This window comes from Cystoisospora suis (genome assembly GCF_002600585.1).
Source record: "Cystoisospora suis strain Wien I chromosome Unknown contig_3265, whole genome shotgun sequence".
In the NCBI taxonomy this organism is placed as follows: Eukaryota; Apicomplexa; class Conoidasida; order Eucoccidiorida; family Sarcocystidae; genus Cystoisospora; species Cystoisospora suis.
In genome coordinates, this window is record NW_027156060.1 from 640 (window position 1) to 21,823 (window position 21,184).

The 21,184-nt window shown below is 44.4% G+C and overlaps 5 protein-coding genes across 5 annotated transcripts in view; 3 read left to right on the forward strand and 2 right to left on the reverse strand.

Moving 5' to 3' along the window:
• CSUI_006444 (uncharacterized protein) lies at positions 1–625 on the forward strand. The gene has a single exon (XM_068066604.1). The coding sequence runs from the start codon at positions 154–156 to the stop codon at positions 448–450; it is 297 nt and encodes a 98-aa protein (XP_067921417.1). The 5' UTR covers positions 1–153; the 3' UTR covers positions 451–625.
• A 1,069-nt stretch (positions 626–1,694) lies between these two features.
• CSUI_006445 (uncharacterized protein) lies at positions 1,695–8,697 on the reverse strand. The gene is made up of 5 exons (XM_068066605.1): positions 7,047–8,697; positions 6,246–6,352; positions 5,437–5,580; positions 4,429–4,521; positions 1,695–3,606 (listed from the first exon to the last, which is right to left on the reverse strand). The coding sequence occupies exons 1-5, from the start codon at positions 7,964–7,966 to the stop codon at positions 3,023–3,025; spliced, it is 1,848 nt and encodes a 615-aa protein (XP_067921418.1). The 5' UTR covers positions 7,967–8,697; the 3' UTR covers positions 1,695–3,022.
• On the forward strand, positions 3,802–7,278 carry CSUI_006446 (uncharacterized protein; the record flags this gene model as incomplete). Its single annotated transcript, XM_068066606.1, has 4 exons — positions 3,802–3,805; positions 6,233–6,341; positions 6,447–6,555; positions 7,207–7,278. 4 exons carry the CDS (start codon positions 3,802–3,804, stop codon positions 7,276–7,278), a joined length of 294 nt encoding a protein of 97 aa, XP_067921419.1.
• A 2,409-nt stretch (positions 8,698–11,106) lies between the features above and the next one.
• CSUI_006447 (ribosomal protein l17) lies at positions 11,107–17,522 on the forward strand. Its single transcript, XM_068066607.1, has 6 exons — positions 11,107–12,108; positions 12,846–12,952; positions 14,236–14,419; positions 15,494–15,596; positions 16,430–16,516; positions 17,182–17,522. Exons 1-6 carry the CDS (start codon positions 12,008–12,010, stop codon positions 17,374–17,376), a joined length of 777 nt encoding a protein of 258 aa, XP_067921420.1. The 5' UTR covers positions 11,107–12,007; the 3' UTR covers positions 17,377–17,522.
• A 238-nt stretch (positions 17,523–17,760) lies between these two features.
• CSUI_006448 (uncharacterized protein) overlaps positions 17,761–21,184 on the reverse strand; it is an 8,909-nt gene continuing 5,485 nt past the window's right edge. The window contains exons 6-7 of the mRNA XM_068066608.1: positions 20,060–20,228; positions 17,761–19,173 (exon numbers count right to left, since the gene is read on the reverse strand). Coding sequence (XP_067921421.1) covers positions 18,952–19,173; positions 20,060–20,228 — 391 coding nt within the window. The 3' untranslated portion in view covers positions 17,761–18,951. The remainder of the gene's footprint in view (positions 19,174–20,059; positions 20,229–21,184) is intronic.

Sequence of the window (21,184 nt, forward strand, 5' to 3'; positions counted from 1 at the left end):
GATGAATAGATTCAAGATAGATACCCAGACTGAAGATAGATTCAAGACCGGTAGATACGTGGATAGCGTAAAGATAGCTACATAGATAGATAGAGATAAGAGTAGGAATCGAGGGAGGCGAGTATCGCTACATGTAATAGTCCGTCCAGATATATGAACTACAAATACAGACTTTTACACATCGACCACGCACGGGGAGAACGTCAGCGCGAACATGTCATACACTGTATTGATGAGGTACCTGCACTAGATATAGCTAGCGGGAGTCGATACTTTCTACTAATTCTAAAGAGATATACTACGCATGTCCTCTTAGGACCCTGTTGCCCGCGGATCGTTGGTCCTGCAGTTGTACATCCGTATATACACAGAGATACTCCGAAACTGCTCCGTACACGTGTCAATGAAGAGGACCATGTATTCTCTCCTGTCCATAGAGCAGATGAATAGCGTACTTCTCCATCAGGTAAGATGCCCAAGCCCTCTTTCACACGATGAGACAACGAAGTAGAAAAAAGCACGAGAGAGTGCTCACGGCTTTGTCTTTTATGGGAGTTTGCATGCATTCGATGACTGTATCCTCCCTCCCCTTCCCCTTTTGACACAAGAATGAACGAATCTTGCCTGCTAAGGAGGCGAAGGATCTCTCTCTTTTTGTCTGCCTCGCTCGGGAGACCGGTTCCCTAGACATCTCAATAAGTACAGCTAGTGACGGTGAAGACGTTAGCTGGGAGTTCTCGGTGATTTCTCTTACTAATTTTACAGTTAGTCTTTATTGCTATTCAAAGAAGCGCCAACTGTAACCATCGTGAGATCAGACAGACAGATTCTCTCTTTCTCGGAAAGTTTTCCGGCGACATGGTTGGAGGCCTTTCACGCTTTCCAGAGAATCGACTTATTGCTCACTTCCACGCGACGAACGAGAGATAAACGGACAGATAGGCTGATGTGAAACAGTATAGAATGCTATACTAAGATGATTTCCTGCAACGTGCCTGCTTGGGTATGGCACACAGATTTCACGGGGTGTGTACTCTCCAGCTCCGTATCTTGGAGTGTATGTACATTCGGTCACTCCCCTAGTTTAGTAGGGTGTATGTACGCCTGAGCCGCGTGTACACACGCCGTGGTCGCGCCCCTTTCTCTATAGCATGGCGTGGGCGCAGGAGACACTTCGTCCTTTTGTACTCTAGAAGGTAGAGACGTGGACTCCCTCTCTATCTTTTTCGGTGCATGTACACTTCATCTGTGTTTATTTACGGTGTACGTACACCTCAGCTCTGTGTTTCCTAGGGTGTATGTCTGTACACTAGGCCTCCGGGTGTACGTACACCTTATCTCTCTTGTGTACTTCTTGAGAATGTGCACATACCTTAAATCAGTTCTGTATGCTTCGCGGAATGAATTTACGTCTAATCACTCGGTCCTTTAGGCTGTCTATCTATACACCTGCTTCTTCTGTCATCTTCTCAAGTGTATGTACGTACAGTCCACCTCATAGAATGCCCTTTAAGTGTACGTCGTCCACACTTCCTCCTACCTCCTTTGGAGTGCCAAATGATCTATTCTTCTTCTCCATCTCTCCTCATTTCCTTCCTCCGTAACTCCCTTTTTCATCTTGAATCATCTCTACCCTCTCCAGGCAAACCTCCCAGCATAATGAAGGAAAAAGAAACACGTACCTTACTTCAAATCTTCTCTACAAACCCAAGCACCACTACTAAACAAGGGAGAAAGGCGTTAGTTACGAAGCCACTATTCTTTCATTCAACACAAGTCAAGAAAAGAACGCCAACATAGCACGGCAATCATCTAGAGAGAATACACTCGAAGTGAAGAGAAGTAAAGTTCTCCGAGGCACTACCGTGTCAGTCGTCATGATACCTTTCAAAAGATAGAAATGAACGGAATCCTTCTTTTTCTTCATTCTATAAATGATAATATCTTTCTTCTTCTCTTTCCCCCTCCCCTTTAGGGAGTCCAGGAACAAGATAAAAGAAGATGAGAGAAAGAGGAAATCTCCATCCTCTCTTTTCTCCTTCTCCTCAGGGAATGAAGGCAAAAGAAAGCCGAACGAAAAACGACAGAAGAAAGATACCTAAACTCCTTTATCACATCGTACTCCTCATCAAAAGGCACAATATCTTCTCCATCCATCTCTCTCTCTCTCTCTTCTTTCTCTTCTCTTCTCTATCCATTTCTCTCTTCCCTTCTCAATCCTCTTCTTGTTTTACTCTATCCACTCTCTCTCTCTTCGTATCTCTTCTTCATCCATTTTTCTCTTCCCTTCTCGATCGTGTTCTCGAGTCTCTTCTCTATCCTCGTCCTCCTCCTCTTTTTTGTTTTCTCTCTGTTCTTTACGAAGAAATTCTCAAAGGCAATCAGCAAAAGACCTCCTCTACATCGTCCAAGAAAGACACGAAGCTCACATCACACATGAGGGAAGCCAAGAAGATCTATCTCGACCATAAGACTGTGGAAGCATGCATAGCAATATAAATGAAGAAAAAGAAGAAGAGAGAAGCTTGAGAGCTTCATGTCTCAACTCACCATACAGTCGGAAACTCACACAAAGAAGGAAAGATGGAGGAGAGAGAATTCTGAAGAAAGAGGACAATCGTAAGACAGAAGAACAAGACAAAGTTAATCAAAAGCGCGAGCTCCGGAAGAAAAAGACATCCATCCACTACTTTCCTTCCTTGGCTCAGCCGTTCTGTCTTTCCTTCGTGCTTCTTTCTTCCCCCCTTGTGATCTCTCTTCTACACAGTTTTGAGAGATACAGCTCAATTCTTTCATCTGCCCCTGTTTTCTTTTTCTTCACTGCCTTCTTAGTCTCCATCAGTAACCTGTTGAACTCTCATCCTCGTAAAGAAGAAGTAGAAAAGACACCCCGAGAGAGAAAGAGAGAAACACACAAAAGCCTCTGTTCTTTCTCGCGTGTTCTTTCTGCTTTGTCTCTCTCTCTTTCTGCTGTCCTCACCATGATTCCTCCTTTCCTTTCTTTCTTTCTTTCTTTCTTGCTTCATGGAGAAGACCGATTACTTTCATACTCGCCATGTCGAATGATGTCAACCCTTTCCTTGGGCTTTCCCGCATGCTTCTCATCGAATCTGGGACTTGAGAGAGGGGGATTCTGAGGTTTCTCAGCACCTTTACCTATTATCGCTCCTTCTTTCTCTTCCTTTCCTATCACAGGCACCGAAGGCAAGTCTGACGGAGGCATGTCCTTATGTACAGCTAGGGGACCTCCATGCGTAGGAGCCCGAGCTGAGCTCGCAGATGTCTTAGGAGAAGAGGAAATGGGACTTTTTGCTGCCTCTGGGCCGTGATCTTCTGAAGGGGAATGTGCATCATATGATTGAGAAGAGAACATCTTGTGTGAGCCCTCGTGATGTTCCTTTCTCTCTTGTTCGCCTTCTTTCTCACGAGCTTTCTTATCTTTATCTTGTTCCTGCCCTCCTACACCGGGGATGCGAGACCTCATCCAGTCTTTCATCTTCTCCCCGGTTCCTTTGTCATGTTCCTCTCGATGGCTCAACTGAGAAGAAGAAGAAGAAGTACTGTCGTCTTTGCCTTTCATGAGCTCTGAATAGTTCACGGGACACCCTGAAAAGGGATAAGAAAAGAGAGAGAAAGAAACCACAGTTGCATGCAAGGAAAAGGAGTTTGACGAAAGAAGAACCCAAGGAATGAAGAAAAGAAAAGAAAAGAAAGGGTTCATTTCCTAAGAAAAGAAAGAAAGTTGGTATACAATAATGTCCACAATTGAAGTAGCAAGGATCGACCGATAACGATGATCTTATGGGTATATGGCAATTAGGTATATGAAGTGATCTTAGGAAGCCTACGAGAGACTTCTCTCAGGAGAATCATTGGGGTGGAGAGACACCTTTAAGATTGTCTGACATGACCGTGATCAAAAGACGCATGGATTGAGGTGTATGTACACCTGAACAATGCTCTCAGTGTTTATGAAATGGCGAGCAACAATCCATGCCGAGGAACTCGATCTCTTTCACTTCGAGGAAGGAAGTAGAAACAGCAGGACAGAGCTAGATCTCTCCTATGAGAATTATGAGAAGCTCGGGGACCAGCAAGAAGAAGAAAATATTTAGAATGGAGGAGAAAACTCGAGGAAAGGAGAAAGCGAAAAAAGATAAGAAGGGGAGAATTGCCCTGTATCTGGAACATACCCCTCTACCTTCGGTCTAAACCATCATATCTCTAGTCAAGTGTATATACACCTAAGGAGGAGATCGATGGACAAAAGAAGAACAAGGAAAAGAACAGCCACCACTCTAGTTTGCCCCTGTGCATAGATGATACCTAAGCTCGTCTTCACCTTCTTTTCTTTCTTCTTCTTCGTGTCTTTTTTGTTTCTCTTCTTCATTTCTTCAAATCTTCTTCACCCCGGCGACACCCCCTTACCTGAACTGAAGTTTTCTGCTTGTTTCTTTCTATCGAGCTGTGGAGGATGAAGAGCAATTGCATGTCTCATTACAGCATCGAGCTTCTCTTGATCTGTAGCAAACACCAGGAGAGAAGAGACCCCTCATCTGTATCGAAGAGATACATACGTAGCTACACATGACACCGTAAGGAGAGAAAGTGACTATTGTACATACACCCCCCTTCCATCATACACGTCTTATCCATTCCTCTGTATCTTCCATGCGTGTATGTATATGCATACTCATCCACCTCATGTACGACCCTTGCGTATATTTCTGTATAAAATTTCCTCCTTGGTAAAATCCCATAGGGATAGATAGATACAGAGATAGATTAGAGATAGATAGATTAAAGACAGAGAAATAGACAGGACAGTTTCGAGGCAGATGGCCCATTCAAGAGATCAGAGAAGTACAGACATACACGCAAAACAAACAGAGAGAGAATGAAACCTAATGAGGTGTATGTGGGTAGAGGGCCAGCCCAAGGCATCGACGAGAGGAGACACGAGAAGGAAAAGAAGAAGACGAGAAAGGCCATCCTTTTCTTTTCTTCTACTTCTTCTGTTGTTTTAGTATGGATGGTAACATAGTGTCTTCACCCAAGCAAAAGAGAGAGAGTAAAAAGAAAGAAAAGAAGGAGAAAGGGAGACAAAGTGAGATACAACGCACACACATGTAGACAATAGATACACCACAGAGAGGGTACACGCGATCTATCTACATAAGATATATATATATATATACTATACGTGCGCATACATAGATATGATAGGAAGCAGACAAAGAAGAAGAAGGACAGGGAAAGAGAAGAACAAGGACCACCAGACCTTTTAGGGTGAGGGAAGGAAAAAAGAAAGAAGACGGCTTACGTCCCACCCCTAGAAAAGAAAGAAGGCTTTTCTTCTCTTTCTCTTTTCCTACCTCTTTGTACACATCTAGTGTATGTATATTTCGTATGTGGAAATAGTGCTCTGGCACGTACCTGATGTGTTGGCATCGGTTGCCTGGCTTTGAACGAGGCTAGGTTTGTTATCGATCCTCATAAAGTTAAGGACAAGAATCTTCCACTTTCCATCGCTTTCCTTCGCTAAGTCACAGACCGCCAGGCCTTTCTCGCCATTCTTGCCTAAATGAAAAGAAAAAGAGGTAGAAAAGGACAGAGGAGATTGAAAGAAAGATCATGAGAATGAGAAACAGGTGGCACGCACACAGAGGGAGACAGACACGACCAGGTGTATATACACCCAATGATAGAGAGGCAGACGTACGTAGATATATAGATGAAAGGGAGATAGATAGAGAGATAGATAGATAAAGATAGATAGAGTAAATATAGACTGGAAATACCAGGAACGCTGGTGATGGGAAGGAAGTTCATTGCGCATCGTGTATCTAAGGTGTATTACACCTGAGTATAGCGGACACTAGACAAGTAGACGAAGACAGATAACGAACGATCAAGATACATAGATAGCTACACACATGCATACAGCACATCCGACAGTATATACACCACAGTGGAAGGTTAGACCTCTACCATACCCAGATGCTGACAGTAACTGTATATACACCTCTGAAACGATCCTACCATACGCATATACATACAGGTACACATATATATATATATATAAATTTATGTTTGAAGAAGATGATGAAAGAAAGAAAGAAGAAAAGGAGGAGAGAGAGGTCATATTGGACCAATATGTCGTGGCTCCTGTGTGTGTTCCTTTTCTTCTTTCATTATCTTTATGTTATCTTTCTTTTCTTCTTCTTGTTAGGCTGCCCGCTCACCTTTGAGCCTGAGCTTAACGCGAGCGGAGTCAGGCCGTTCGTAACCTCCCCACCATCTTTCTCTCTGGAAATCATCGCCCATCTCTCTTCTCACACGTGGGTCCTTTCTGCATGCAGAAAACAAAAAAGAAAGAAACGAGAGAGAAGGGAGAAGTGAAAGAGGAAGCAAGAAAAAAGATCCAGTTTGTGTAGTTTTCTTAGGAAGAGAAGAAGAGCGATCGATGAGGAAGAGCTCTCTGTCCTCAATTCTTTCACGCCTCCCCTGGCTAGTCTCGAACAAGATCGAATAAAAGAAGGAGAAAATTCGAGTGTACGTACACCTCACACTTGAAAAGAATCCAGTGATGATGATCTACTAGGCTTCTCTCCTACTTGAACGCGAAACAGTGGAGGATCAAGCAAGATCAACATGTACAAGAAAGGACATGCAAGTTTCTTAGGAACCTCTCGCTCTCCCTCTATCCCTATCTTGCTATGTGTCTACTTACGGCCATCGTAAATGTATCTACCTCGGTATATACACAGAGAGAGAGAGATATGTGCTTGCGCTCGTATCATTTCCACGCGGCTCTTCCCTGTTCTGAAGAATACCTTCCCTTCTATCCTCATGCAGCTGTGTACGTACACTCCGTAGATCGAAGAGAGCAAGTCAGTCAGTCATCCCTCTTCTATCTATCTCAAGCGACAGCACCACAACAACAGATACTTGCTACGTATGTCCATTCCTCTCATATATATGCACTACATTCACAGAAGAAAGAAAGAGTAAGAAAGAAAGTGTGAGAAAGAGAGAAGACTAACTTGAGGAAATCCCATGTGACATGAAGGGGTTCAGTTTCTTGTGTGAGGAGAAAAACGCCCCCCCCTAGACCCCAGGCAAGTAATCCTATCCCCCCCCCTAATAGACCTAGACTTGCAAGGAAAGTGAGAGTTCCTCCTAGACGTCCCCCTTTCTTTGAAGATGCTGGAGAGCTCGCATGGATATCTTCAGCTGCTTGCGCAAACTGTTTTGCCGATGTGGCTGTACCAGTAGCTAGAGCTCCCGGGAAGCTCTTGACCTGTTCGTTGGCATAAGCGATCGAATCATTCGCACGATCGCTAGCTTCCTTAGGGTTGCGAGCACCATAAAGAAGAGACTCATCCGACTTCTCGGATGACGTAGCTGATAAAGGATCCTCGCCTTCTTGCTGTGAAGGAATAGAGAAAGGAGGTGGAGGAGAAGAGCCATGAACGGACGAGGAAGAAGCCGGAGACGACGATGAAGACATGTATTCGTTCGAGATATCACTCTGTGACGAGATAGAGGGATTTGCTTCTTCACTCGGTAGTTTCAAAGGATTGCTATCCGACTGAGTAGATGACGTTGAAGAAGAAGATAGAGGTGTCGCCGGTTTCTTCGTATGAGAAGGTGTGTGAGAGGACACAACTGTGGTGTAATAAGGAGAAGAAATGTGATAGTTGCTTTTCTTCTTTGTGAGGGAATTCGATCCAAGAAGAGATGACGCTGAAGATGAGAAGCTCCGGTAACCACGGGCTTGAAGAAGATTCTGAAGGCGTTCAATCTGTTGCCATTTCCTCTGATGACATACACTGGAAGATGAGAAGAAACACTTCCCAGTCATGGCCTGTAGGTCGTCAGCCTTCTTCACAACGCGAAAGATGTCCTCGGGTGAAGAAGATACAGCCGAAAAGAACGAGGATGGAGCTCTACTTCGAGCCATGATGACGGAAATGACGAAAGACGGAATGAGAATGACGAATGAAATGGGGAAGATGAATCTCTGTTCTATGAATGAAACACACCGTACACAAAAGATTCCCGGATCAGACGTTCCTCGTGGCCGCGAGGAATGCGTTGGTTCTACGGGAAAGAAAGAAATCGAGAGAGAAAAGGAAGCGATTCGAACACAGCATGAAGAAACACAAAGATCTTTCACAGGGGGGGAACAAGATAGATGCAAAAGGGAGAACGAACAGCCAGATAGACACTCGTCAAAGAAAGAAGGAAAGGAAGCCGTCAAGATGGAAAAAAGGAGAATCGATGAAAGAGGTTGTGTTTCTTCACACACAAAGCCAACAGAGAGTCCGCTGATCGCTTTCTCCTTTTCACAAGCTGTCCCGTCGATGTTTCTATCTATCCATCTATGTCATTCTTCTTCGATAATGCTTGACCTCCGTCAAATGTCGGGCACATGGGAGAGAGAGATGCGGGGACGGACAACTACGGTGGCGCACACCGGAGAGCTGCCGATGCAACTAGGCTTCTGGTTCCAAGCACACTCGAGCGCACGAAGAAAAAGAGAAAGAAGATAGAGAGAAAAAGCAAAAAGTTGCGAAGTAACCACGAGAAAAAAGCAGAACAAGAGACGCAAAACGGCAACAGCAACGACAAACCAACACGCACGGAATCAGCGACTACACACTCGCGGAGATAACCTAGCAACTAGAGCATTCTTCCACAAAGAAGCACGGGAGAAGATTTCAAGAATCCACGAGAGAAAACACACACTGATGAGAAACAGAACATGAACAGAGCGCGAGAATACACAGCAGATTCCGAAGTGCGTGAAGAAGAAAAAACTTGTACGCGGCTTCTCACTCGCTGCTGGCCAATACCGAGTGCTTCTGTGTTTGGGTAGCTAGTAGAGAAGAGAGAAGCAACAGTTCTTCTGCACTTCATGAATCAAAGAACGAAAAAGGTGCGAGGACAAGGAAACTAACCCAAAGAATGAACGATCACTCGCTAAAAAGTTGGAGAGATGTAGAAGTGAAGAACGTCAATCGTCTCAGAACGATGATCTACCTGTGTGGATCATTGCTGGATGTTCTTTTTGGCCTAGGGCTTGGCGTAGCTCGATGGATCGACGGAAAAAAAAGCGACGATCGAGGGGAACAGCAGAAGGAGCGCCGGCCGCATCGACGAACTCAGCTTCCGCGCGACCGTCATCCTCGCCATCGTCGTTACCGTCCGCGGCGTTCTGTCCATCGCAGGAGAAAAGCCGGCAAGTCCGGAAGAGAACTCGGCTTGCGTGGTGGCGGATTTTCTCCTAAGGGTGAGGCAGTCGCGTGCGAGCTTCGCGACGGAAGAAAGAAAGAGGACAGAATCCGACGGGGGTGTGAAGCCGATGGATAGAAACAGAAGATATCGACGGAAGAAGCGAATGCCTAGATAAACACCTCGTGCGATAGGAACCTTCTGGATCAGTGTTGATCACTACTTGTGACAATCGCAAACGAGAGATTCCAGTCTCTGGGAAGGAAGAACTAAGAAACATTCATTCCTTCTGTTTATGAGCCGACAAACAGCTGGTCAAGGAAAGGTAGCGCTGGCTTTCGTCCACGTGCGAACATTCATGAGGGCGGGAGTTTGAGCGAAACGCAAGAAGAGATTCAAGACCATGAACAAAGGAGAAAGGATGGGAATCTAGTAAAGGTTGACGACACGTCAGAAAGGAAGCTACGATTCTGGGTGAATGTGTGGACCGATGAGGTCATTTTTACTCTGTTGAAAGACTCGTTCATCCGATCCACCCTTCGAGGTGCTTCACAGGAGCCCGGCCATTAATATGTGCTAGCGGGTACATCAAACACCAGGTTTCCTCTTTGTATACTCTACATGGCACCCCTGGGCGTACACGTGTAGACTGACACGCATCGAGTTCAGGAAGAAAGTGACTTGCACCAGTACCGAGAACAGCCCTGATCTGAAGGTCCCCTAGCAAGGTGGATCTGTTTGACCGCTCGATGCTGAAAGGATGAAGTACCGGAAGAAGCGTAGGCCTTCCTGCTAGCAGAGAACTGTGCTTTCTAGACACTTTCTCAAGCCACAGGTAGGTCTCTTGGTCGGTTAGTGTGTACGCTCGTCACGACCTTGCTATTGGCGGGAGGATGTAGCAACCTGGGATGCCAGACCGCCCCTTCTATGAACAAACATCTGTCTCCCAAGACTTCTCGATACAGTGAAGGAGGTAACGGAAGAATAGTTTGATGTCAGTGGTGCTCGATGCCTTGGCGCGGGCTGCTTACGGAGAATATCAAAAGAGAAGACTGTCACGGGTTAGGAGTGAGGTGAGACTTGTAAGATGCGTCACGGGTGGGTATGTCCCAGCTACCAGAAGTGACTTTAGTGTAGATAGACGCCACGCGAGAAGGACGCGGAAGGGATCAGCGCTGCTAGGTGTCACCGGGGGGGGTTATCTATCTATCTATCTTTAATCTATCTATCTATATGAATGTCTGGTTCGGAGGCTGTATCAGCGGTTTGAGGAAAGTATGCATGCACACAACCTCGGCTTATGAAGTAAGGAATCCTTTCCTACAGAATGACCGAGCTCATATAGAGTGTGGAAGTACGCCAAGATGTGTTAACGTTTGTTCATGTACAGCAAGTGAAGTAACATGACTGATATACGGACACGACAAAGCCGAGGACAAAATGATTACCTACCTGCCTACACGCGATGTGGGTTAGTGTGTATCCGGACTGTCTAGGCAACTCTGCGGAGGCGGCGTAATGATGAAAAGACGGTAGACGGGCATCAAAGGGGCATGAGTGACAGACAAAAGATCTGTTGGCGAAGATAAGATAAGAAAAGGAAGCGCGGATATGATCCAACATGGACATCCTACTAATAATCGAAGGATTGAAGACTCCTGAGGCTTCGCAGAGCTTCGATCATCTCTAGAGGGTACCTCCTGAAGCAGACACTGATGAAAACAATGTCCATGCTAGAGATCTTCTCAAAAGAGACCATCAATTACTCTAACTACTACTCACTGCATGTAGGGACAATCGAGGTATCAAGCAGCACGGTTTGCATGCAATCAAATAGAGCTAATAGAAGTCCTAGTTGCTGAGAGTGAAGACGAAGATTCTTCTACATCTCGTTCAGTCTCTGACATGTCGTGTAGCTCTATTTCGACGTAGACATGCCGTGTGTCTGTCTCCTCAAACATTCTCTCTTCTCGTTTCCATCTGTCTGTCTTTGACTAGGAAAGAAAGAATCTTCACGGTTCTTCTGCTTTCATCTCATCATGCGTGCTTCTCGTCTTTTTCTTCAACGTAAACCACGAAGACGGGTTCCCACGCGCTCTACCAGTCGCAGAGAAAGAAGAACATACTCGTATTCTGGCAGTGCATGCACATCTGAGGAAGATCGGGCTGTCGAGTCTCCTCTGAAAGAGAAGGAGACTTAACCTGTGTTTTCTCTTTGATGCATAACTTGAGAGAATCTCATCAGCTGTCATTTATGCATTCACCACTGAAAGTCCTGCTCGCTTCCGAGTCTGGTTCTCCGTAGGCGCGTATATAGAGATGTAGAAATCTTTCTTGTGAAGAGGAGGAGAAATTCCCTCAGTCTTTTTTCCATCATCTCTATACAGGAAACCTCGTCAGAAGTCTGCGAGTATTTCTACATTTACAATATTGACCCATGTGACAGGGTGTACTCTCGACAGGGTCCCTTCTCTGATCGGGTGTACGTACACCCGAAGAAGAAGAAGCCATACTCTCGTGAGGTGTACATACACCTGAAGAAGAAACGCGGCCTTCTGTGACGAGGTGTACATACACCCGAGGAAGAAGTCTTTCTCTCTCTACGGATGATGGAGGCGAGTTCGTTTTCTTGGCTTGCTTCTTCAGGATTGTAAGAATAGCTTATGACAGTTGTCGTCTCTACCAACTTCTACAGGAGTGTCTTCTTTGCGAGAAAAGGATAGACAGATAGAAAGAAAAGAAGAGAAAGCCCGAAGAAAGAAACAAGATGGGATGGAGCCAAGTTGTTCGCTTCCTAAATAAAGGCGTGCAGAGGAGGCCCTTTCGACGTCTCCGAGGACAGCCGCATCATCAATGGAATACTCTCAAGTATGCCATTTCTTTCTTTCTTTCCTTCTTTCTTCTTTACACTTTTATCTCCTTCTTTCTTGTCCCTTTCATTGTTCGAGTCCACCGCTTGCCTCTTTCTTTTCGGTATTCTCTCTGTAAGGTTCTTTACAGCGGAAGTCCTGTTGACCTGTCTTCCCTTCACAGGGTGTACATACAGACCTTATCCCTTCATCTGTATGGATAAAGAGGATGAACCTGAAAGAGACTTTGCATGCGCTCCATTTCGGGAGAAGGCATTTGTGTTCTCTCGATGACGACCTCATCTTTGACGGAGAAGAAAGATGAACTTCTTCTGTTACTCCCTTGCTTTCTATCTCTCCGTTTTCTTTTGTGATTCTCTTCTTGTCTTACCGCTAAGTGGCTCTCTCTTTACATGCGAACGGATGGGTATGTCTACCTTTCTGTTCTTTCCGCTTTCCTCGAGCCTAGCATCACAGGCGAGATAAATCGAAACGAGGACAACTATCATCGAGACGCTAGGCTAGTTGGACTTCCTGCATTTCTCACAGGACAACAGACACGTCTCTCTTTCTTTGCCTCTCCGTCTATTTTCCTCCCTATTCTCCAACTTCATTCCACTGCTTCATAAACCTCGGTCTCGACCTCTCACTACCTGTGCGTGTATTGTTTCTCCTATCTATCTATCTATCTATCTATCTATCTATCATTTGTATTAGAAGTTTCTTTCTCTTATGTTCGTTTCTTTTTCTTCTCAGGACTCAATTAGATCAGCTTGTTCGTTCGGATCGCTTAGAGCTTACCCTCCCTCGAGCTCGTGAACTACAGCAGTACGCAGAAGAACTCATACATTTCGCTAAGCAAAGTAAATTATACACATCATACTCTTGGATATACACATGTCTACATACACAACTTACATATATATGTACATCGATAGCTATGTGTACGTATAGATTGATGGATGTATAGATCCTGACTGGTGTGTTCTTTCATGAGTACTTATCTCAAGAGGCCTCTATATTCTGCCTTTCTCTTTTTCGTTTTCCTTATCTATCTCTCGTCGTATATCATCATATGTAGCTGTATCAGCAAATACTTGTATGTATGTATAGATAGGGCTTTCGATGTCTACCTATCTGTGTCCAGCCATATTCCATGTCTACAATGGAGAGCAGCATGCGTCTTTTTTCCTCTCTGTGAATTTTCTGTTTTCTTTGTGCGAGCGACTTCTAGAGAGTATTTCATAGCTATCCATCTCCCTTCTCTATCTTTTGTATCTTCTTAGCCAGGTGATACTTAGCGAGCCAACTTGGTCTTTTCTGGGCTCTTGCTTCTTTTTCTTCTCTCCTCCTCTTTCTCTGTCTTACGTATGCTGTGGGAATAAAGTCTTGAGAGGAAAGAGGAAGAGAAGAAGCTTTTCTGATAAGCACCCCTCGAGGCTTTCTACACAAGAGAGAGAAGAGCATTATTTGATAGCATGTACAGGTCTCCTGTAGCATCTGTACGTGTACACACGTGTATGCAAGTATGTATGTGCCTGTATACGTATGGACTACGATCTGTATGTACACCGCATGTGCCTACATCGCCATACAGGGAGATGGACGTCTCTACATCGTCTTTCTGTCTTTCTCTCTCTTGAGACTTGCGTATGTGTGAACGTCTCCTAGAGTATGAAGACGTGCATATGTATGATGTGAACTTAGAGAAGAAGAAAAGAAGAAAACCTGAGAGAGAGGGGAGTCCTCCTGAAGAAGAAAGCGGGATGAGATTTGCAGAAGGACTGAAATAAATCGCGTTTTCGTGAGTGCACGCACGTAGTTAAGGTCGTATACATCTCTCGAAGATAGATAGAGAGATAGATCGATAGATACTTTAGCGACCTTTCTCCAAGTAAAGAGAAGTAGCTACGGACTAATCCCGTCGATGAAGATGCATGTAAGAGACGAGACAGCCGCACATACGGATAACATGAAGGGTTGCGGCAAATAGACAGATACGATAGAAGTTGGCATAGATGAAGACAGATGGATGTACAAGGATCCTGGGAAGCTTTTTCTTTCTGTCTTTCATTTCTTTTCTTTCCATTCTTCGGACTTCCGCACCACTTTGGGAGTTGTCCTCTCTCTGTGTTTGCATGTGTAGATACACCGGAATCCTCATTGATAACAGAGAGTCTCATTGTTACTCCAGCAGCTCGCCGTAAACTTTATCATGAGCTCTGTCCTCTCTATGCAAATCGACCTTTCTTCTATACGCGTGTTGTCAATCAGCACCGCCTCCGTATGAGAGATGCTGCTCCTATGGCGTATCTTGAATTCGTAGACCGGTATGTACGAAGATACAAATAAGTATGGGGATGTGTATGTATGTGTGTATGAATAGGTATGTCTATGCATGTGTATGTAGCTATGAGTAACGGCTGTCCAGTGTGGATCGTATATCTGAGAAGATCGGTGTGATTCATAAACTTGCTTCGATCGACTCAGCATCTTCTTCCTCTTCTTCTACTAAGAAGGGCGGTCTTTGTGTGTCTCCTCTATGTATGTCTGTATATGATAGACAGGTATGTTCACCGTTCTTCATTCTTTAGTACTTTTTTAAGTTTAGATCGACCAACCTGCATCTTCTGAACCTATCGACTCTCTCACTGCTTTATGCGACCAAAGTGGCCTGTCCCTCTCTCCCACAAACACCGATACGCATCCATCACGAGTCTATATCTCCATCAAATACTTTCTTCTCTCCCGTCATTTCTCTAGGTTTATATATGTATAGACTTCATACACTCTCGCGCATACGTCTCATACAGTATCACATATATATACATGCGTTACTTGTGAAGCCAAGTAAGCTGAAGCCGGCGAGTGTTGTAAATTCATATAGAGGATAGTGCGGGGTTCATGAAAACAAGAGAAAAGATCACACGCTCTCTCTAGGCCGACCTTCTTCACGCTTTGTATGCCTTTGGCTATTTCGATGTATTTCTGTCTTTCTTCTTCTTCTTTTCTCTTGGGGCATCACTACTCACTCACATGCCGCCTCATTCATATGTAGTTATCTATATATCACTTCGAAATCAACTGCGTAAAGGATAGGTGGGTAGACTATATGTAAATATGCATATACATGTGTGTGTATATTTAGCAAAGGGGCTTCTGTTAAAAGAAGTACAAGCACTCTATGTATGGCGTTGGATGTATGAATCTATCCCTATGTCTGAATGATGCTGTAGTAGTAAATACAACTCTCACTACTACCAAGGAATATAGGCGTCTCTTCTTGAGCTGCTGGCTGTGAGTTCCTTGACGAAAATGGGAATATCTGTGGAAGCCTTCTCTTCGTCTCATTCTCCTTCTTTCGTTTCCTTCTGTTTTTTCTATGCAAATCTCTTGTTAAACAGGCCTGGAGAGCTTCGACCGGCTCGACCTGTAGGTTTTGAGAGAAAGAAATACATCTGGGAACAAATGAAGGCCACCCGCCGGGCACGTCGACAATGGTGGAATGTACGTACACCTCAATCAACTACAGCAGGGAGAGCTTTTTTTCTCTTCATTCACAGCCACACGCTCCATACGCCTTCATCTCTCATCGTGTCTCTCTGCCTGCCGTCTGCTTCCACTGCTACTAGATATCACAGTGTCCTACCTACTTAGTCTCTTCGTAACAGAAGTACAGCGCAGTCTATCCTTAAAAGACAAACCTTGTAGCTACAGACGAACATCCACAACGCTATCTTTAATCCATCTGTCTATCTACCTTTGATCTACCTATATATCTATCTTTAATCTATCTATCCATTTATCTTTATCTACCTATCTATCTTCAATCTATCTGTCGTATCTCTCTCTATCTGTCTATCTGTTCTTTATCTATCTATCTTCAATCTGTCTATCTATCTTGAATCTATCTATCATATCTTTATCTATCTATCTATCTGTCATATCTTTATCTATCTATCGATCTCTAATCTGTCTTTAGTCTATCTTGAATCTACCCATTTTTTATTTTCTCTCTAATTTGTCTGGAAATCTTTCTCCCTCTCTTTGATCTGTCGGCCTCTCTTCAATCTATCCAACTCCTTATCTCTATTCTACTCGAGGGACTGTAGATATGCATGCATATAATCCTTCGAGTCTGTCCGTGCATGCATCCCCCATGAATATCAATGGGATCACCGCCACTCGCCCGTCACTCCCTGGCTTTCCTTCTTTTTCTCCTCTTTCCTTCCTCAAGCCGGTTCAGTATAGATTTCTTTCTCTTCTTCTTTTTTGCTTCTCCAGTCCGATCGGGATGTAAACCTATTTCCTTTTTATCGTGTTGTTCTTTTCTTTCACAGCATGCACGGAAGCTTGGGTTGATAGATGAGGCGACAGGCGAAGTCATTGAAGACATTGAAGTCCTCCGACAAAAAACTCCAGCCGAGGTATGTATACATGCATCTCTCTTTCTCATCTTCGTCTTTGTTCTTCTTCTTCTATTCTTTCTTTGTCTCTTCTTCACACTTGACTGTCTTTACAGGAATCTCACCTCTTTTCATCTTCTTTCTTTTAGTTGAGAAGATGGCATGCTCTTGAGAGCTTCTTTCATTCACATGAAGAGAACAGTAGTATAAGAGAGGTAGAGAAGAAAAGAAGAGAGACCGGAGAGAGGGAAAGGGCATGCAGGAAGGCAATAGGGGGTAGTAGTAGTAGTGGCGGGCCTCTACCTCGTACACATCCTTGCTGTACCTTCTGTTCGAAGATAGAAAACGAGAAGGAAGAAGAAAAAGAAAAAGAAACAAAGTGCAATGTGAAGTGGAGATTCAAATGCTCTTGCTTTTCTGGGTTTCTTTCGTATCTCTTTCTTTCCTTCTCACTCTTTCTTTTTTCTTCTTCTCCTTCCCAAAGCTGTGGTCTTTCCATAGTAAGCTTGGACATGATGCAGTCACTCTCAGCTAAGGCTTCAGGGGGCTGTTAAAGGCGGCCTCTCGTTCTACCTATCTATCTACATGCGTATATAACACTCGTGTGCTAGCAGTAGTAGGAGTCCCCTTTGAGAAGTGGAGTTCTGTTTCGTGTGTCTTCATTTCTTTACATTGTTTGTTTTCAGTGGGAGGACAGCGATAGTGACGAAGAAGAAGATGAAGAAGAAGGAAGAAGAAAAGATGATAAAGAAGATGAAAGCTTTCCCTTCCGTATGGTCTCGGCGCCAAAGAGATCTCTTGAGCCATTCTATGTTGATCTCCCTCCACCGACAGAGAGATTTCGGAAACAGAAGTTCGTTCAAAAACGCTTCCGTCCTTAAGAAGGTCTTTCTTTCTTTCTCACTCTTTCTTTTGTCGTTTTCGTATTTCTTTTTAAATTCTTGTTCCTTCCGTGATGCCACCAGAGAGACCAGGAGAGAGACACATTGTGACTCCGTGCATAGAGTCGTTTCTCCTCCCTCCCCTCCTTTCTTTCTTTCTTTCATCCTCTCTTTCTTGCCCTTTGCCTGTCAGTGAGTTGAAGTTTCAGAGATAATGTTGTGTATGAAAAGGCAGCCTTGGTGTTTTCATGCTTCGTTCCTGATCGCTTGTCTATTCTCAAGAAGATAGGCTTACCGCGCAGCCTACACGCATGACTAGCTCAGAACAGACTGATAGAGAGTCTTTTCGTTCTTTCGTTAAATCTACCTTCCGGCTACAGAGTACCAGACAGAAGCACATAGAATCTACTACGCTCCTCCATAGTCATCAGACGAGAAAGCCGGGAGGTTTGTGACGAAGCACATGGAGACAATAGGGAAAAAGACACCGGAAACTGCTGAAGTATGAGGCGAGTCAACACAAAAGAAAAGAGAGAAAAAAGGGGAGTCAAGGCTGACTCTACATGGAGGATGAGGATTGTTCTGAACAGAGAAAGCTAATCTTTTTCAGTACGACTCTAAGAAAGCCCTTCCTTCTCAGGGGCGGTACAATGGGAAACACGCAATGTCTAGTTGACGACACCATCATTCTTACCTGACTGGCTCGTGAATTTCTTGTGAACCACAAGGGCAAAGATTTTGAAGGGATAGTAGTCTTTCTCTCACTAACTCGAGTTTCAGTAGGGGGAGCCCGAGCCTCCTTGCTAGCTAACATGCAATTCAGATTGAGAATTCCCCGGCCACGCTACGTACACTCGTGGAGTGACTGGCACACGTGGATTAACCTGTTCCAAAAGACAACGCCGCCCGCGCTTTGTCTTCGACCCAGGAAAGTCGAGAGTATTATCTTTGCCAGCGCGACGGAAAGAGAGCGCAGTGAGTGGTACCTCTGAGTATAGCCGGACCACGAGAAGGGATCGAATGGATCCTGAATAGCGCGCGAGGGAGTGGCAAACAGGCTCGCCAAAGAGCGTCGTTCTACTAGGGCGTAGAAGCCGCGAATCACCTGGTAGCACTGCAGCGCTAGCAATTGGGATGAAGTGTTTCTTTTCTCTTGGAGTGAACTGCTATGTCACTGACAAGCTTCTCATCCATCGAGTGTGGAGTGCGTTGAAGGCATTACGAAATCTTGATAGCGTCTTCAGCAAGAAAGCGAAATAGCTTCTCAACTTCACTGGGACCGCGCACGAGCTACACGGCCACCACCTTTGACAAGAGATCGAAAGATCAGAAAGAAGCAAACATTCCCCTAGAGAGGGAAAGCGAACACAGGAGAAAACAAAGAGACCTTGTGGAAGGCTGTTGAGTCTAAAGGCTCGACCTTCATGAATCCTTCCTTGCATGGATCTACATCCCACTGAAGCGACCCTGAAACCTTCGGCCAAGTAAGAAAAAGACTGTTGGCGGGGATGGCTTCTTTTCTCCCCTTGAACCCCCTACATAGCATGCAATCAGATCTCCCTTTTTCTTTTCTTATCAGCCTCGCGTCCGCATTGTGAGGTACTTAGACGTGCTACTAGCTTGCGGGACGGAGAAGAGCTTCGGCAAATCATCTTCTGGAAAGCCTTCTGCGTAGATCTGATCGACCTGGGGTGATATACGACTTCTACAGACTAGATCCAGTGGGACGGGGAATAAACGCCGCCCAAGAAGAGAAAGATCGCTTGTTGCTCCGGTAACTTCACCGCCTGTCTCGCCCTATATAAGAGAACACCAACATGACTCAATTCATACGAGAAAGAAGAGAGATGTAAATGGAGAAGAAAAGTCACTCTCGAGATGCAGCGGACTTCAGCATCAGACATGTGGAGAAATACGTATGTAGACTTATCCTTACATATAGTTCCTTTATCGTTGATAGAGATAAGAGAAGTAGATATATATGTATATAGAGAGAGAGACACGTGCAGATGTATACATCTATATGCATATATTTATCGAGAGAGACAGACTCTTGTATTATGTGCTAATACGGTGAGGGAGAGCCTATATACAAAGATACATCTCGAAGCAGATGGTATGGATAAAGATACTCATATAGATAGATGTCCGCATATAGCGACTTCTGTGATATATATATATATATATATATATATATATACATATATGTATGTTGTACATACGCCCGCAGATGTGTAATGAGAGAGATGGAGAGAGAGACTTCTGTTTGGTGTAGAGTGGAGCACAAGAGGGAAACGAGGGGAAGTCAAGAGAAATGGATAAAGAAGAAGAAGAAGTGAGAGAATCGACGGCTGGCCACTAAACAGAGACAGTCAGTCGTGGAATGGAGATGTCCTACACGAGAAAACGATTTAGCAACCCACAGCCCCTCACATAGATATCTAACGTAACGATACATATTCCACTACATAGACAGACGTTCATCTACATATCTATTCATATGTTTGACAAGCTGCGTAGAGTCATAGATTCGTCTCCTTGGCACGTCAGGATGTCTGTATGTACACCCCACCCATGGCTATGTATGGAATCACATGCCATGAATATGCACTTTTCAGGGGAATTCCATGGAAATAGACTTGAAGCTGAGAATATCTTATCAACTCTTTACCTTCTGTCTTACCGAAGGAGACCAGGACTGGAGATAGCGTGACGAGGAAGGGACACGAAGACCTTCTCCTCTTAGCTTATCGTTCACTGCATCTGCTACGCTCTTCTCAAACAACTCCTCGAAAGATGTCTCCTCAAGCTCCGCCTTCACCTCATCTTGTTTCGCAAAGATAGCGTCGAAGCTGGAAGAAAAAGGAGAGAGCAAACAGTCACGACTGCTCTTCATATCGACAGATCTCAAAGAAGAGAAGGGAAGGAGTAGGAATACTTGTTGCAGTTTCTATGATAGATAAAAAGACTTCTATAGACCTATACTTCTATGTAGCTCTCCGTAAGTCGACGTCAGTAAGAAAGTAAGTGAGTAGGCGATCACTTACTGTAGATGTATAGAAAGATACAGAAGAAAAAGCGAGAAAGACAGACATAGAGAAAAGATGTCGTATAGGCATAGGGGAAAGCTACAAGACCGACCGCTCCCCTATCCTGCTTGTGAAACCTATCGCACTCTCGCAAGGAAGCACATATACATGCATATAATTGTTTGTATTCGCTCCTGCTACTTCTATACATATATAGGGTTTTATTTAGACATATGTATATGCATATGTATATGTTCTGACAGTGTGTGGCAGGTTTGACAAGCAGGATGGGGGAGCGGTCTCCTAGGTAGACACCTGCATAGGTATACAGCATATGTCTGTCCCGGTAGAAGGGAGCCTTTCAACCAGGAGGAAGCCTAGGGATAGAAAAATGCCGAAGCATAGAAGCTCCGACACCTTCGTGATGAGATTCAGTAGACAAAGGAAAGATATCCATCATGTAAAAAGAGAGAAAAACGACTCGCTATCTCATGTACTTCTCATGCAGGGATGCCATCCACCACTTTAGACACTCTAGAGAAGAAGAAGATCAACAGGAAGAAATCGAAGAGACAGATGATTTGATCAATCGACTGTCTGCGTGCTATCTGTTAGGTCGGCATACCGTCGGTGACCTCCATATAGAGATATGTGAGAAGAGCTCGTACATTCATCCGTTTCAAAACATGAGAAAAAGACCATTCAGAAAGTAGCTGGTCTCTCCTTCTATCTACACAGAATAAACATATAGCGCCGTCTACTATCTATCTATCTTTAAT